The sequence below is a fragment of the Anolis sagrei genome, chromosome 5, assembly GCF_037176765.1.
Source record: "Anolis sagrei isolate rAnoSag1 chromosome 5, rAnoSag1.mat, whole genome shotgun sequence".
NCBI classification, from domain to species: domain Eukaryota; kingdom Metazoa; phylum Chordata; class Lepidosauria; order Squamata; family Dactyloidae; genus Anolis; species Anolis sagrei.
In genome coordinates this window covers 132,356,567-132,371,894 of record NC_090025.1, presented here as the reverse complement: position 1 = coordinate 132,371,894, position 15,328 = coordinate 132,356,567, and the positions used below count along the sequence as shown (strand labels likewise).

General features: G+C 43.3%; 1 protein-coding gene across 2 annotated transcripts in view; it reads left to right on the top strand.

The window, feature by feature from the left end:
* The first annotated feature begins 3,852 nt into the window (after nucleotides 1-3,852).
* Nucleotides 3,853-15,328, top strand: part of MDFIC (MyoD family inhibitor domain containing) — a 53,818-nt gene continuing 42,342 nt past the window's right edge. Inside the window, exons 1-2 of one of the 2 annotated variants that reach the window (XM_060777678.2) lie at nucleotides 3,853-4,069; nucleotides 4,545-4,707. In XM_060777678.2, coding sequence (XP_060633661.2) covers nucleotides 3,890-4,069; nucleotides 4,545-4,707 — 343 coding nt within the window. In that variant the 5' untranslated portion in view covers nucleotides 3,853-3,889. The remainder of the gene's footprint in view (nucleotides 4,070-4,544; nucleotides 4,708-15,328) is intronic. The other variant, XM_060777677.2, reaches the window with a different exon arrangement.

Below are 15,328 nucleotides of genomic sequence, written 5' to 3'. Positions count from 1 at the left end.
AATGGTACCTCTCTAGTCTGCTTTGGAATATTGTGTCCAATTCTGGGCACCACAATTCAAGAAAGATATTGACAAGCTGGAACGCATTCAGAGGAGGGCAAACTCAACATACTCAGTTCTACCGTTGCTCTTCATAGGGCATGGTCTCCAGACATTTGATCATTTTATTTGCCCTCCTCTAGACACATTCCAACTTGTCAATATCTCTCTTGAATTGTGGTGCCCAAGATTTGACACAGGGTGTAACCAAAGCAGAATAGAGAGGCACCATGATTTCCCTTGACCTAGATACTATAGTCATTTCGATGTAATCTAAAATCCTACTGAATTTTCCAGCTACTGCATCACATTGTTTGATCATGTTTTACTTGTTGTTTACTGGGTTTCCATCAACACTGCCATTACAATACAGATAGAATTACATTATGTGTTCAGTGTAGACTCATAATGTGTTTAAGTGTCTTGACTTGGATTATCTAATCATATGATGAAGTTTAGTCTGTATTACAATGACAGTGTGGATTGGTTCTGTGACTCCCTAGATCTATAAGAGATGAAGTAATGCCTACCTACAGATCATATTGCAACCTAGTACAAATCAGTTATCCAATTAGTTATTTCTTTTTTTATTTCAGTAAGCCTTGATCATTAGCTTGCAGTTCCTCGACTGTTGGGAATTCTGCCACCTCTACATCGTAGCTGGTGTAGAGCTGAGAAGAGCTTGACCCCCAAGGAGAAACAACTCTTTCCCTTATTGGAGGTGCAGCTGCTAAAGATCCATAGGAGGAAGAAGGAAACAAACTAGAATACATTACACCATTTTTCTCATTAACTAGCTGCCCTCTGGGTGTATAAGAACAAAGGTAGAAAAACGTAACATAGGAGATACTTTTCTCAGATTCCTGGGAGAACAAAACCAAGCTGTAATGGATACTACTAGTCAATTGGGGGGGGGGGCATGGTAAGGGAATTTCCTGGCGGGTAGAAGAGGTCAAGAATCTGTTGTCTATATGGGGTGAAAGTGCAAGACGCTTTGCGTGTTACCCACAGGAATAAGTATTCTATAAGGACATTGCAATGGAGAAGAGCAAAATAAATAATTTTAGAACAGCTGAGGAGTGCAGGCGAAAAACAAAAGTAATGGGACTGGAATACAAGAGGGTCGTGACTTATAACAGGACTAGTGGAAACCCCTGCCCCCAACATGCAATTGGAGCATGTACTGCACGGTGATGCTAACATTGCAAAGCAAATCAGTAAAAGTCTGCCTTATAAAAGATCTGCAGTACAGATCAAACTTTGTACCCACCACCAAGTAGGGTGGATCCTGACAGGCAACATGTATAGGAGAGCTGTTGGATACCCCCCTTGTAACCATTGATCCAAGCCACATTCTAGTGGAAGGTTTGATTACTCCGTTATTAACTGTTCACATCCATCACTGCCTTGTAGGCAATGCTCAGCATGTGGTTGAGATCAATTACAGTTTTTATTTCCTTGCACAGGGTTGTGCATGCCTCACACTGCAGTGTTCATACTGCCATTAGAATAGGAAATATTTCCAATGTCTGGGTTGTTATTAGGAAAAGTGTAATACCATTGCTGTGGCACTTCACAGAATAAATAATTAAATAAATAAATAATAAAACTTTATTTGTATTCTGCCCTATCTTTCCAAGGGGACTCAGGGCAGATTCCAACATATAATGACAAACATGCAATGCCTCTGTAAGACAAACAAATGCTGACAGAAAATCCCAGGAAAACCCCACATATGAAAACAGCAATTCAAACCTAATATCAGATTAAAGCTAAAATCAATGAATTAAACCTAACATTGACAAATTAAACCAACAGACAGACAAACATTATATAATGTCTATTTTCATTTACAAAAGCCAACTGGAATTCACAAAGTTGTGTTGGTTAGTTGTGTGGTCTATTGTGGTAAATTGGGCTGACATACACTAGCACAGCCCAGATACAAAATAGTTCTCAACCAGGGCCATGTAGTGGTCATTCATTGACTAATTCTCCTCCTCTCCATATGCTAGTGAGCAGAAGTAGGTCTTCAGTTGTTTTTGAAGGAGAGGAGGGAGGGGCCAGCTTTATTTATTTAGAAAGAGAGCTCCAGAGGTGGGGGCCCAATATATATGTGTTTGTGTATGTATGTGTGTGTTATGTACTGGGTGGAAGTAAGAACAAATGCAGAAATATGTCTGTTTACTCTAAAGTGGTATAGGAGCCCCCGGTGGCACAGTGGGATAAACCCTTGTGTTAGCAGGACCTGACAGGTCTCAAGTTCGAATCCGGGGAGAGAGCGGATGAGCTCCCTCTGTCAGCTCCAGCTCCCCACACGGGGACATGAGAAAAGCCTCCTACAAGGATGGTAAAACACCAAAAACATCTGGGTGTCCCCTGGGCCATGTCCTTGCAGACGGCCAATTCTCTTACACCAGAAGCAACTTGCAGTTTCTCAAGTTGCTCCTGACATGAAAAAACCCACTCTAAAGTGGTAGTGATTATGATGCTGATGTTCCAGAAGAGGTTTATTCCATTGCAGAAACCCAAGAGATGGCAAGAGGCAGTGATGATGAGACTCAGATTCCAGAAGTTGTTGAGGGTAGCTTTTGCGTGTAGAGAAGATACCTGTAGATCACAACACTGATCAGTCTTTTACCTAATATAGGCTTCCCTTTTCTCTTGATTTATGGAATCCTGTGAAAACAGGCAGGACCTTGGGAGACCAACCCTTGCTCCACAAGCATTGCCAATTGGAATTGTACAAGAAGACAAGGACCTGCAAGAAAAGGATGGTCCAGCATTGGCTCCAGTTCAGCATGAAAGGACACGAGAAGTTGATGAGTTCCCATCAGAGAAATTATGAATTCTTACATGTAATATATTCAGTTCTGCTGATCTAACTGAAACCTTCCCCTGCGTAGTATGGTAGAAGAGCAAACTTGTTATACAGTTCAAAGGGCAATGATTCCTTTGCTTCTTCTTCTGTGTGCAGCTCTGTCAGAGAGACCACTCACAGCTGAATGTCTATTCCCTGGGATTCGGATTGGGATGATGAGGTCCAGGATTGATTGAAGTGGCTGCAGAGAACCATTATGGAGCACATGCCTCAAGTGGCAAGGATTTGCCAGGTTGATCTTAGAGCTAGCTATTTTTTTCGTGTCAGGAATGACTTGAGAAACTGCAAGTCACTTCTGGTGTGAGATAATTGGCTGTCTGCAAGGATGTTGCCCAGGAGATGCCTGGATTTTTTGATGTTTTACTATCCTTGTGGGAGGCTTCTCTCATGTCAAAGGACATTTTATACAATGGGTTGTAGGTTTTTCGGGCTGTATGGCCATGTTCTAGAAGTATTCTCTCCTGACGTTTCACCTGCATCTATGGCAGGCATCCTCAGAGGTTGTGAGGTCGTCGCTGGAACACCTCAGCAAGCGAGAGTCCAAAAGTGGCATGCTACAACCCTTGGCATTTAATAGAATGGTAAGTTTTCAAACTTTGTGTGTGTTTGTGTGTTTTAATGCAATACAACTGTGTGGTTCGCTCCTGATATGATAAATAAATAAATCCCTTGGTATCCCTATGGATGTGCGCTGTGCTGCCCATACCATGAACCTAGGGCAAGTGATTGAGGTGCAGGGAGGCAAAAACGTAAAAAAAAGTCACCCTGTGCCCTCCCCCTGAGGCTGAGAGAGTGTGACTAGCTACTGATCCGGGACTGCAACCCATTTGTATTGGTTTCTGCAGAATCCAACATTTCAGAGTGTCTTTCCATGTGGCCAAAGCAGGGAGGAGGAGGAAACTGTCTTGCTGCTGCTGCTCCTCCTTGCAAAAAGCAGTGTCAGTGTCAAACACACCCCTGTATTTTCAAATGTGCGTTGCGAGTCACGTGGGGCGAAGAGAGTTAGGCCCCAAGGAGCCAAGCCATGCTGGGGCGGGGGAAGGAGGCGAAACTTTGCCCAGCTTGACGCGCGATCGACCCACATTTTCGGGTGAGTGGAGAAGGAGAGAGAGAGAGAGAAGGGGGCGTGAGGCCCGGGTCGCAATCGAAGTGAGTCCCGGCGCTTGGAAGGCTCTTTCAAGGCCGGAGGGAAAGTTTCCTGGGAGGAAAAGAAGGGGAGGGAGCTTGTCTGTCTTTGCTGGAATCAAACTGGGGAGCGAGGGAGGAAGAGGAGAGACTGAGGAAGCGGCCAGGCTACAAACACACTCCCCTCCCCTCCAAAAACAAGGACATCGGGGCAAGAATGTCTCCCCCATATCAGGAACCCAAAGTTTAGGCAAGACTTCACCTCAAGTTTGGCTCAAGGGGTTTATCTTCTTGCACACAGAAGGGTTTCTTGAAAAACACCCAAACTTTCCAAGAAAAGGGCCCTTTGATCAGAGAGGGCGAGGAAAACAAGCTGCCTGCCTCGGCGTTGCCAGCAATTGGCGGCGGAGGAGCTCCTTGCGCTCCCAACAACTTTGACGTGTTTGTGTGTCCGTTTCACAGTCACGTGAAACTTTTCCCGGTTGGTTTCTCCCTCCAGATCTGGTCGGGAAGTGTCCTCCTAACTCCTGGGATTCAGGAAGGAAGGCAGGAAGGAGAGGGCTGGCCGATGTCCCAAGAGGGAGACCCTCTCCCCCCGGGGCCTGGAGAAGGTCCCGAGCCGGGAGCAGGACAAGGAAAGCCTTGGATGGCGCGCCCTGCAGGTAAGCAGCCTCCTCCTTGGAGCAGGGGCTTTGGGGGGGGGGGGCTGGGGAGGAAGTGGGGAAGGGGGCACACCCCCCCTTACAGGATGGCCTCCCCCTCCGCTTGGTGTGTGTGTTGGCTTCCTCAGTCTTGGGGGATGCCTGGCTTCCATTTCCTCTCCCCTCCTCCGCCCGCATCTCAGAACACTCCAGGCTTGTTTTGGGGACCTTGGGTTGATGCGCCTCCCAAATTCCTCGGCGAGGCGGAGGAATGCAGGAGGAGCCCTACCGCTCGACCTCTTTCACCTTCTAAGGCAGCTGCGCCTTGCTTGGTTTTGGTTGCATTGGCATTTGGTTTTCATCTTTGCTAAACTGTCAGGCTGGGGTAAAAATTGCTGGAAGAAACATTAGCAACCTTAGATATGCAGATGATACCACTTTGATGGCCGAAAGCGAGGAGGAGCTGAGGAGCCTTCTAATCAAGGTGAAAGAAGAAAGGGCAAAAGCAGGGTTGCAGTTAAATGTAATAAAACCAAGATTACGGCAACAAGAATGATTGGTAACTGGGAAATAGAGGGAGAAGACATGGAGGCAGTGACAGACTTTGTATTGTCGAAGGCTTTCATGGCCGGAATCACTGGGTTGTTGTAGGTTTTTTCAAGCTATATGGCCATGGTCTAGAGCAGGGGTCCTCAAACATTTTAAAAAGAGGGCCAGGTCACAGTCCCTCAAACTGTTGGAGGGCCAGACTATAATTTGAAAAAAGCATGAATGAATTCCTATGCACACCGCACGTATCTTATTTGTAGTGCAAAAAACTCTTAAAATGAAGAACAGTTTTAACAAATATAAACTTATCAGCATTTCAATAGGAAGTGTGTGCCTACTTTTGCCTGATGAGATAGGATTGTTGCTGTTGTTGTGTGCTTTCAAATCGTTTGAGACTTAGGTGGACCCTGAGTGAGGGCCGGGTGCATGACCTTGGAGGGCCATATCCGGCCCCCGGGCCTCAGTTTGAGGACCCCTGTTTTACACAATCCAGGTATTATCTATACCAGGGGTCCTCAAACCTTTTAAACAGAGGGTCAGATCATAGTCCCTCAAACTGTTGGAGGGCCGGATTATAATTTGAATTTTTTTTAATTAATTCCTATGCGCACTGCACATATCTTATTTGTAGTGCAAAAAACACTTTAGAAGACCAATCTTAATAAATATAAATTTATTAGTATTTCAATGGGAAGTTTGGGCCTGCTTTTGGCTGATAAGATAGGATTGTTGTTGTGTGCTCTCGAGTCATTATAGACTTAGATTGACCCTGAGGGAGGGCCGGGTAAATGATCTTGGAGGGCCGCATCCAGCCCCTGGGCCTTAGTTTGAGGACCCCTGGTCTAGAGGCATTCTCTCCTGACGTTTCACCAGGAAACGAAATCAGCCATAGCAGAGCACCTGATGAACCAACCTGGACACAGCATTTTATTTGAGAACACAGAAATGCTGGACCACTCTCACAACCACCATGTCAGACTACACAGAGAAGACATTGAAATACATATGCAGGTGGACAATTTCAACAGAAAGGAGGAAACCATGAAAATGAACAAAATCTGGCTACCAGTATTAAAAACCTCTAAAATTAAAACAGCACAACAACAGAGAGGAAACAAACAAGGACATCTAATCACCTCTCAACAAAAGTTTGCTCCAGGCACTGTCAGGCCATTATATGCTAATCAAGGTGGTCAGTTGAAACATTCAAACCTAGCTCCAGCAGACAAGAGTCCTTTGTCCCACCCTGGTCATTCCACAGATATATAAACCCCTTTTCCTAGTTCCAGCAGACCTCACTACCTCTGAGGATGCTTGCCATAGATGCAGACGAAACGTCAGGAGAGAATGCCTCTAGATCATGGCCATATAGCCTGAAAAAACCTACAACAACCCAGACTTTATATTTCTATGTGCAAAGATTACTGCAGATGCAGACTGCAGCCAGGAAATCAAGAGACGCTTACTTCTTGGGAGGAGAGCAATGACTAATCTCGACAAAATAGTGAAGAGTAGAGACATTACACTGGCAACGAAGATCCACATAGTTAAAGCCATGGTATTCCCCCGTAGTCACCTACGGATGTGAGAGCTGGACCATAAGGAAGGCTGAGCGAAGGAAGATCGATGCTTTTGAACTGTGGTGTTGGAGGAAAGTTCTGAGAGTGCCTTGGACCACCAGAAGATCCAACCAGTCCATACTTCAGGAAATAAAGGCCAACTGCTCATTGGAGGGAAGGATAGTAGAGGCCAAGATGAAGTACTTTGGCCACATCATGAAAAGAAAGGAAAGCTTAGAGAAGACAATGATGCTGGGGAAAATGGAAGGAAAAAGGAAGAGGGTCAGATCAAGGGCAAGATGCATGGATGGCATCCTTGAAGTGTCTGGCTTGAAGGAGCTGAGGGTGGTGACGGCCAACAGGGAACTCTGGCGTGGGCTGGTCCATGAGGTCACAAAAAGTCGGAAATGACTGAACGAATGAACGAAAACAAACTGTTAGGGAAGTTTGGAGGAAAGGAGATGTCCCTTTTATCCTCTAACTTTCTGTTTTCTACAGCTGCATGTGGTGGAGTTTTTTTTTAAAAGCAGAGGCTGGATGGCCATCTGCCCGGAGTGTTTTCATTGTGTTCCTGTTTGGCAGAATAGGGCTGGACTCGATGGCCCTTCTGGGCCCCTTCCGCACAGCTGTATTAAATCCCACATTATCTGCTTTGAACTGGCAGTGTAGACTCAGATAATCCAGTTCAAAGCAGATTTTGTGGATTATCTGCTTTGATATCGTGGGTTATATGGCTGTGTGGAAGGGCCTGTGATCTCTTCCAACTCACTGGTTCTATAATTGTGGGCGCTTCCACACAGCCCAATAACCCAGAATATCAAGGCAAAAATTGCCACAATATCTGCTTTGAACTGGGTTTTCTGAGTCCACACTCATAATGTGAGATTTTCTGCCTTGATATTCTGGGATATAGGGCTGTGTGGAAGGGCCCTGTGTCTGATTCTATGCCGTCCTATATCCCAGAAGCAGATCCCAGATCATAGCCTCCCCCCCCCCCCCCAGTGGGTTACACCCTTGTGCCAGCAGGACTGAAGACCACAGGTCGGAGGTTCGAATCGGGGAGCGGGAATGGGCTCCCTCTGTCAGCTCCGGTTCCCCATGCATGGACATGAGATAAGCCTCCCATGTCCCCGCATAAAGCACCCAGGCGTCCTCTGGGCAGTATCCTTTCAGACAGCCAATTCTCTTACACCAGAAACAACTTGCAAGTCTCCTGATAGGGAAAAACCATCCCAGATTATCTGCTTATACCAGATTATATGGCAGCATAGCCACAGGCCCCATGAAGGGCCTTTCTACACAGCCATATAACCCAGGATATCAAGGCAGATAATCCACAACACATGCTTTGAACTGGGTTATCTGAGTCCATACTGCCATATAACCCAGTTCAAAGCAGATAATGTGGGATTTTAAAGAACTGTGTGGAAGTGGCCTACGAAAATCCAGTTCAAAGCAGATAATGTGGATTATCCGCCTTGATATTCTGGGTTATATGTCTGTCTGGAAAGATCTAACTATCCAATTCTATAATATTATGCCCAATTCTACACTGCCCTATATCCCAGGATCTGAGACCAGATTATCTTTTTATCCAAGATTATCTGGCAGTGTAGACACAGGCCCCATTAAGGGCCCTTCCACGCAATCATATAACCCAGAATATCAAGGCAGATAATCCACAATACATGCTTTTAACTGGATTATCTTAGTCCTCACTGTCATATAATCCAGTTCAATGTGGAGTTTATACAGTTGTGTGAAAGGGTCCATACCCTGCCATATAAAATCCAGATTATCTACTTTGATCTGGATTATATGACAGTGTAGACTCATATAATCCAGTTCAAAGCAGATGGTGTAGATTATCAGATTTGATAATCTCAATTATCTGGCAGTGTAAAAGGGGCCTCATATATATAATCCACGTTGTCTGCAGATAAAGGGACTTCCTTGTCTCCTCAATAATATTCTAGGCAAAATATAAAGTGTGCATCTTCCATACCTGGATCCTTATGCTTTCTATTTACTACACAATACTATTGAACACTATTTCTCTCAGAGCTACTGTTAAGACCTGAAACAAGTAACAAGTAAATGTCAGCCCTAGTCTCTAAAAATGTCTGTTCACACACTCTGGAGTTTGGAGGTAACATTTGTAAACAAAACAACACACCTATTTGGTACATTATGTGTGTGCCTTCCAAAGCCCCTTCTACACTAGCATAAAAATGCAGATTATCTGTTTTGAACTGGATTATATGACAGTGTAGACTCAGATAATCCAGTTCAAAGAAGAAAATGTGGATTATTTGGCAGTGTAGAAGGGGCTCAAGACACCTGTAGTGTCTAAAGGGGTCACATGGTGATCCCTTTACTTCCACAGGGTTTTCTTAACCACGCAGTTTGACACTACTTTAATTTTCATGACTCAGTGCTATAGAATCATGGAACTTGGAGTTTTCCAAGGTCTTCTGACGTCTCTGCTAAAGAGTGCTGGTGCCTTGTCAAATTATAAATCCCAGGGTGCCATAGCATTGAGCCATGGCAGTTAAAGTGCTATCAAACTGCATTAATTTTGCAGTATATAAACCTAGGTTACAGTGGAGCTTTCTTCTGATTCTTTGGTCCTTTAAAGAGCATATACAAAAAAATCAATGAAAGATCAGTCTGAAAGCATGTTTACAATTCAGAGGATGTTTACTTGTACTTAAGAGTTACATTGTGACTTTGATCTGTGTAAGAATGCGGAAACTTGCAGCTTTTGTATGAGTGCAGTCTATGCTCATCTAGTTAGCTGCAAGTCTCATTGAGGGGAACAAGCACGGTGTAGTGATTTCAGCGTCAGACTACGACTTTGGAGAATTTGAATCCCCACTTGGTCATGGAAACCCACTAGGTGTTATGCTCTCTCACCCTCAAAGGAAGGCAAAGGCAAACCTCTTCTGAATAAATCTTGCCAAGAAAACCCTGTGAGTTTTAGGGCTATCTGCCATCAGAAATCAGAAATGCTGTGAAGACACATAACAACACATGAGCTTTCTGAGAAGAATGTATATAGCACTGTAGGCCTGAGAAAGCCAACATGGTGTAGGGGTTTGCTCACTGGATTTTTTTTTTTGTTGTTGTTGTGCCAAAAGCAACTTGAGAAACTGCAAGTCGCTTCTGGTGTGAGAGAATTGGCCGTCTGCAAGGATGTTGCCCAGGGGACGCCTGGATGATTTGATGTTTTTACATCCTTGTGGGAGGCTTCTCTCATGTCCCGGCATGAGGAGCTGAAGCTGATAGAGGGAGCTCATCCGCCTCTCCCCGGATGCGAACCTGTGACTTGTCGGTCTTCAGTCCTGCCGGGACAGGGGTTTAACCCACTGCGCCACCGCAGGTCACATACTGTGATAAATGTGTCTCAGGGCCTTTCCACACAGCCATATAATCCAGAATATTAAAGCAAAAAATCCCACAATATCTTCTTTGAACTGGTTTATCGGAGTCCACACTGCCATATATTCTAGTTCAAAGCAGAAAATGTGGGATTTTATTCAGCTGTGTGGAAGGGGCCTCGGGGTTGCTATAAGTAAAAAACTATTTGAAGGCACATACAAACACATTAACAAGATGGCTTGAACATGGCATCTGGCATCCCTCTTTCTCTGAACACATACACACCAATGATCCTCTTCATCCTGGAAAGAAGTGACGAGTGACAAGTGGATTGCTGCAGGATTCCACCCTGGGCCCGGTTCTGTTCAACAGCTTTATTAATTACTTAGATGAAGGGTTAGAAGGCATGATAATCAAGTTTGCAGACGACACCAAATTGGGGAGGATACTAATACTCTAGAAGACAGGAGCAGAATTCAAAACAATCTCAACAGATTAGAGAGATGGGCCAAAACTAACGAAATGAAGGTCAACAAATGCAAGATACTCCAGTTAGGCAGAAAAAATGAAATGCAAATATACAGAATGGGGGACGCCTGGTTCAACAGCAGTATGTGTCAAAAAGATCATGGAGTCCTTGTGGACAAGCTAAACATGAGCCAACAATGTGATGCATCAGCTAAAAAAGCCAATAGGATGTTGACCTGCATAAATAGGAGTATAGTGTCTAGATCCAGGGAAGTCATGCTACCCCTCTATTCTGCCTTGGTCAGACCACAACTGGAATACTGTGTCCAGTTCTGGGCACTGGTCAACAAGGGAGATGTTGACAAGCTGGAAATTGTCCAGAGGAGGGCAACTAAAATGATCCAGGGTCTGGAGAACAAGCCCTATGAGGAGCAGCTTAGAGATCTGAGGCATGTTTTCAGAAGAGAAGGTTGAGAGGAGACATGATGGCCATCTATAAATATGTGAGGGAAAGTCATAGAGAGGAGGGAGCAGGCATGTTTTCTGCTGCCCTGGAGACTAGGACGTGGAACAATGGCTTCAAACTACAGGAAATGAGATTCCACCTGAACATTAGGAAGAACTTTCTAATGGCGAGAGCTGTTCAGCAATGGAGCTCCCTTCTCCATGATGAAGGCTCCTTCTTTGGAGGCTTTTAAACAGTGGCTGGATGGCCATTTGTCGGGGGTGCTTTGAACACGATTTTCCTGCATCCTGGCAGGGGGTTGGACTGGATGGCACATGAGGTCTCTTCCAACTCTATGATTCTACGAGGCAGTAATGATTAACTAGCCTTCTGTTAATGTTAACAGTCAAGTGTTCAGCTGTATCAGTATGTGCGTGTATTTCTGTGTGAATCAAAATTATATTAAGTTGCTTAGGTTAGAGTTCCATCCAGACCACAATACATGGGCCTGGGAAGTATAACTCCTCCACTCCATCAGGATCCTAATGAAAATGGCCTTTTCTACATTGAAATATTTTATTGGGGAAAACTTCCCATTGGCAAGCTCCCTGAGGTCAGCATGAGGGGAATAGGGACTTACTGTCAGCAGAGTGCCTGTAGAGGAAGGGTGAACCCTCCCTTCACTTACTATTGTGGTCTCCTAGGCCAGGAGTTATAGATTTTAAAAATCTCGATTTTGTTGCAAGGTGCACTGTTAATGTGATGTTTCTTTTTACTCCTGAGTATTCTTATCAGCTTTATCTTTTTCTACCAAATTTGGAACTTATCGCAGTTGTTCATGCCCTAGTTTGGTATGGAGAATGCGTGATCCTCCAGACATTCTTGGACTGCGGCTTCTAACATTCTGCAAATTAGGCTATGTTGCAGCTCAGTGAAAACTGTAATCTAGTATCTGGAAAGCCACATCGCTGCACCCTCATGTGTCCAGAATTGACTACCTTAAGGTACATTTGATCACCATAAGGTTAACCATTGAGAAGCTTTTACTAGTGCAAAATGTTGTGGCTAGTTCATTGCAGTTGGTCATTTGATCATGCTAGTCTGGTTTTGCTACATTCCTCGTAGGTTATCTGTTTCCAGGCTGCACTTAAAAATTCTTTTTGCAAAACCTTTCAAGGCCTAAGTGATTGTGAACTGGTACCCTTGAAATTGCCTTTTCCTATACATGCAGGACATTTTGTGTAATGGGAGTTCTCCTTGAGAGTTGTGCTGGATCTTGACAACTGTTGTTTCAGATATCAGGTGAAAGCCTGACTCTTTTGGAAATGTATTGTCAAAGGCTTTCATGGCCAGAATCACTGGGTTGTTGTAGGTTTTTTGGGCTATATGGCCATGTTCTAGAAGCATTCTCTCCTAACGTTTCACCTGCATCTATGGCAGGCATCCTCAGAGGTTGTGAGGTCTGTTGAAAACTAGGAAAATTGAGTTTATAAATCTGGAAAGTCCAGAATGGGAGAAAGAATTCTTGTCTGTTGGAGCTAGGTGTGAATGTTTCAGTTGGCCACCTTGATTAGCATTTGATGGCTTGACAGTTTTTAGCAATGGCTTGTTACTGCCTGGGGGAATCCTTTGTTGAGAGATGATTAGCTGTCTCTGATTGTTTCTTGTCTGGAGTTCCCTTGTGTTTGAGTGTTGTTCTTTATTTACTGTTATAATTTTAGAGGTTTTTTTTAATACTGGTAGCCAGATTTTGTTCATTTTCATGGTTTCTTCCTTTCTGTTGAAATTGTCCACATGCTAGTTTCCAAAAGACCTCTCAACCCTCTGAGGATGCCTGCCATAGATGCAGGTGAAACGTCAGGAGAGAATGGTTCTAGAACATGGCCACACAGCCCGAAAAATCTACCGTAACCCTTGCGGAAATATTTGCTTATGCCCTGTTTAGCTGTATATTGATTTATGTTTTACCAACTTGTGTTCTATGTTATTTTTATGTTCTCCTGCTGGGAAAGGGTTTTATTGCATTGTCTCTTCTTGCTTCTCTCTTGGTGTTCAAAGTCCAAAATCCAGTACAGTGGGCCCCTGGTAAGGGAACTTTCATGTCCTCCAATCCCAAAATCTGCTCTGACCATTTTCTCAGCCTTCCTTTTCCCTGGGAAGATTTTGAGTGCACATGGGGGGCTTCAAGGGAAAGAAGTAATCGCCCCTCCAGTTTTGCAGATGTGTTCTGCTACCTGGATGAAGTGATTCAGTTCAACTCTTCCTTAGTTTTTACTCATATCCTAGAAGAATCAAACTAGTGTTCATGGACTGAACCAGCTTTGTGGTTTCCTTTCAGCTTATAAGTACTAGTTTACTGAAAACCCATAGAGATTGAAACTACTCGTAGTTAAACGTATTCTGCATGTGGCCAAAGGGTATTGTGTCATTTTCTTAGTGATTACATCATGGATAGTGCTTCCCAGAATGCCTAGTTCCTGCCTTTTTTAACATCAGAGAAGGACTATTCATTTTCCTAAGTCTGCCTGTTTTTTAGGATTTCATGGCCTTTAGCTCATTGCATTCTTTTATATTTATATTCTTGTTGTTTTGTTCTTTTTTTGGTAAACTGCTTGGGGGATATAATTGAAGGGTAGTATAAAAATGCTTACAATAATAACTTGAGCAATTCACTGACAAATTATCCCAGAAATTGATCCAGAAGAATGTCAGACAGCTACATTGTTCATTCTTTGCTTCCTGTCATTGAGGAATGGCAACCATAAATAGTTGCTCACAGTTTGTTGATGAATTTGGGACAAAACTTGATTCCCATTCATAGCATTCTTTTAATGATCTTGGCAACATTGTATGATGTTGTCATCATACAAAAAAAACCAAAAAAACCCCAAACCCTATACATTGCATGAGTGCATGAAAGTAGTAGTAGTAGTTGTTGTTGTTATTGTTCACCTTCAAGTTGTGTCTGACTTATGGCAACTTTAAAGTGACCCTATGACAGAGTTTTCTGGTTGAAAGTGTGTAACTTGTCTATTGTCACTCATTTGGTTTCCCTGACCAAATGGGAAATTTAAATTTGGCCCCCAAAGTCATAATCCAACTCATCAGACCACTACACAATGCTGGTTCTTTAAACATCAAATACTGGTTGACTAAAACTAATCACCATCAGTATTGGAATGTCTGTCTGTCTGTCTGTCTTTTCTTTGAGCAAGAGCTGTTTAGGTATGCACCAATAGGCAATGGATCAACCCAAAGCTCATTCAATTTTACCTTTCAAAGCAATCTTTCTCTTGTGTGTTTGTTTCATTCTGGGATTCAGGAAGCAAATAATTGCCTCAATTAGCAATAAGGGATAGATACAAGTACTTTAATTTCTGAATCTGTTCTAAGGATGCATCTATATTATACAATGAATGCGGTTTTACACCACTTTAATTGCCATGGCTCAGTGCTATGAAATCCTGGGAGTTGTATGTTTACAAGGTCTTTAGCTTTCTCTGCCAAAGTATGCTGGTTCTTCACCAAATTACAACTCCCAAGATGCCATAGCACTGATCCAGGGTAGTTAAAGTATTGTCAAACTGCATTTATTCTACAGAGTATATTTATCCCTGGTTTTCTTCTCATATCTTGACTGGAATATCCTTTCTGATGCATGACTAAGGCCCCTTCTACAATGTCATATAATCCAGATTATAAAAATTGATAATCCACATTATCTGATTTGAGCTGGATTATATGAGTCTACACTGACATATAATCCAGTTCAAAGTAGATAAACTGGATTTTATACATGCTGCAAGTCAAAGTACATTTAGCATAATGCTGTTTGTGTTTTAAATACATTTTAACTGTACCCTCACTTTGCTTCTGACATGAAAAATAAATATCTGGATTTTATATGGCAGTGTAGAAGAGGCGCTAGATTGTTGATGCTTTTTCCTCTAATGTCTCCTTTCTCCAAGTCTAATTCTGATTTACTTATGATATGTTAGCACAGAAGTTGAACAGATAGGGAAATAGCATGCAGCCTTGCCAATTGAAGGCCATTCTATATTGGGCTTTAATCCTTCAGACCAAGTCAATAATTGTGTTACCTTTGCAGGAGAAAGCTCAAGGTAGCAATTGATATATGCAAAGTTTTGTCTCAGGCATGACAACTCGTCATTTGTCTAAGTGGAAGGATTGTGTGGGAAAGGATGCTGGGCTGCTTTCCAAAGAGAGTCAGGGTGAGCTG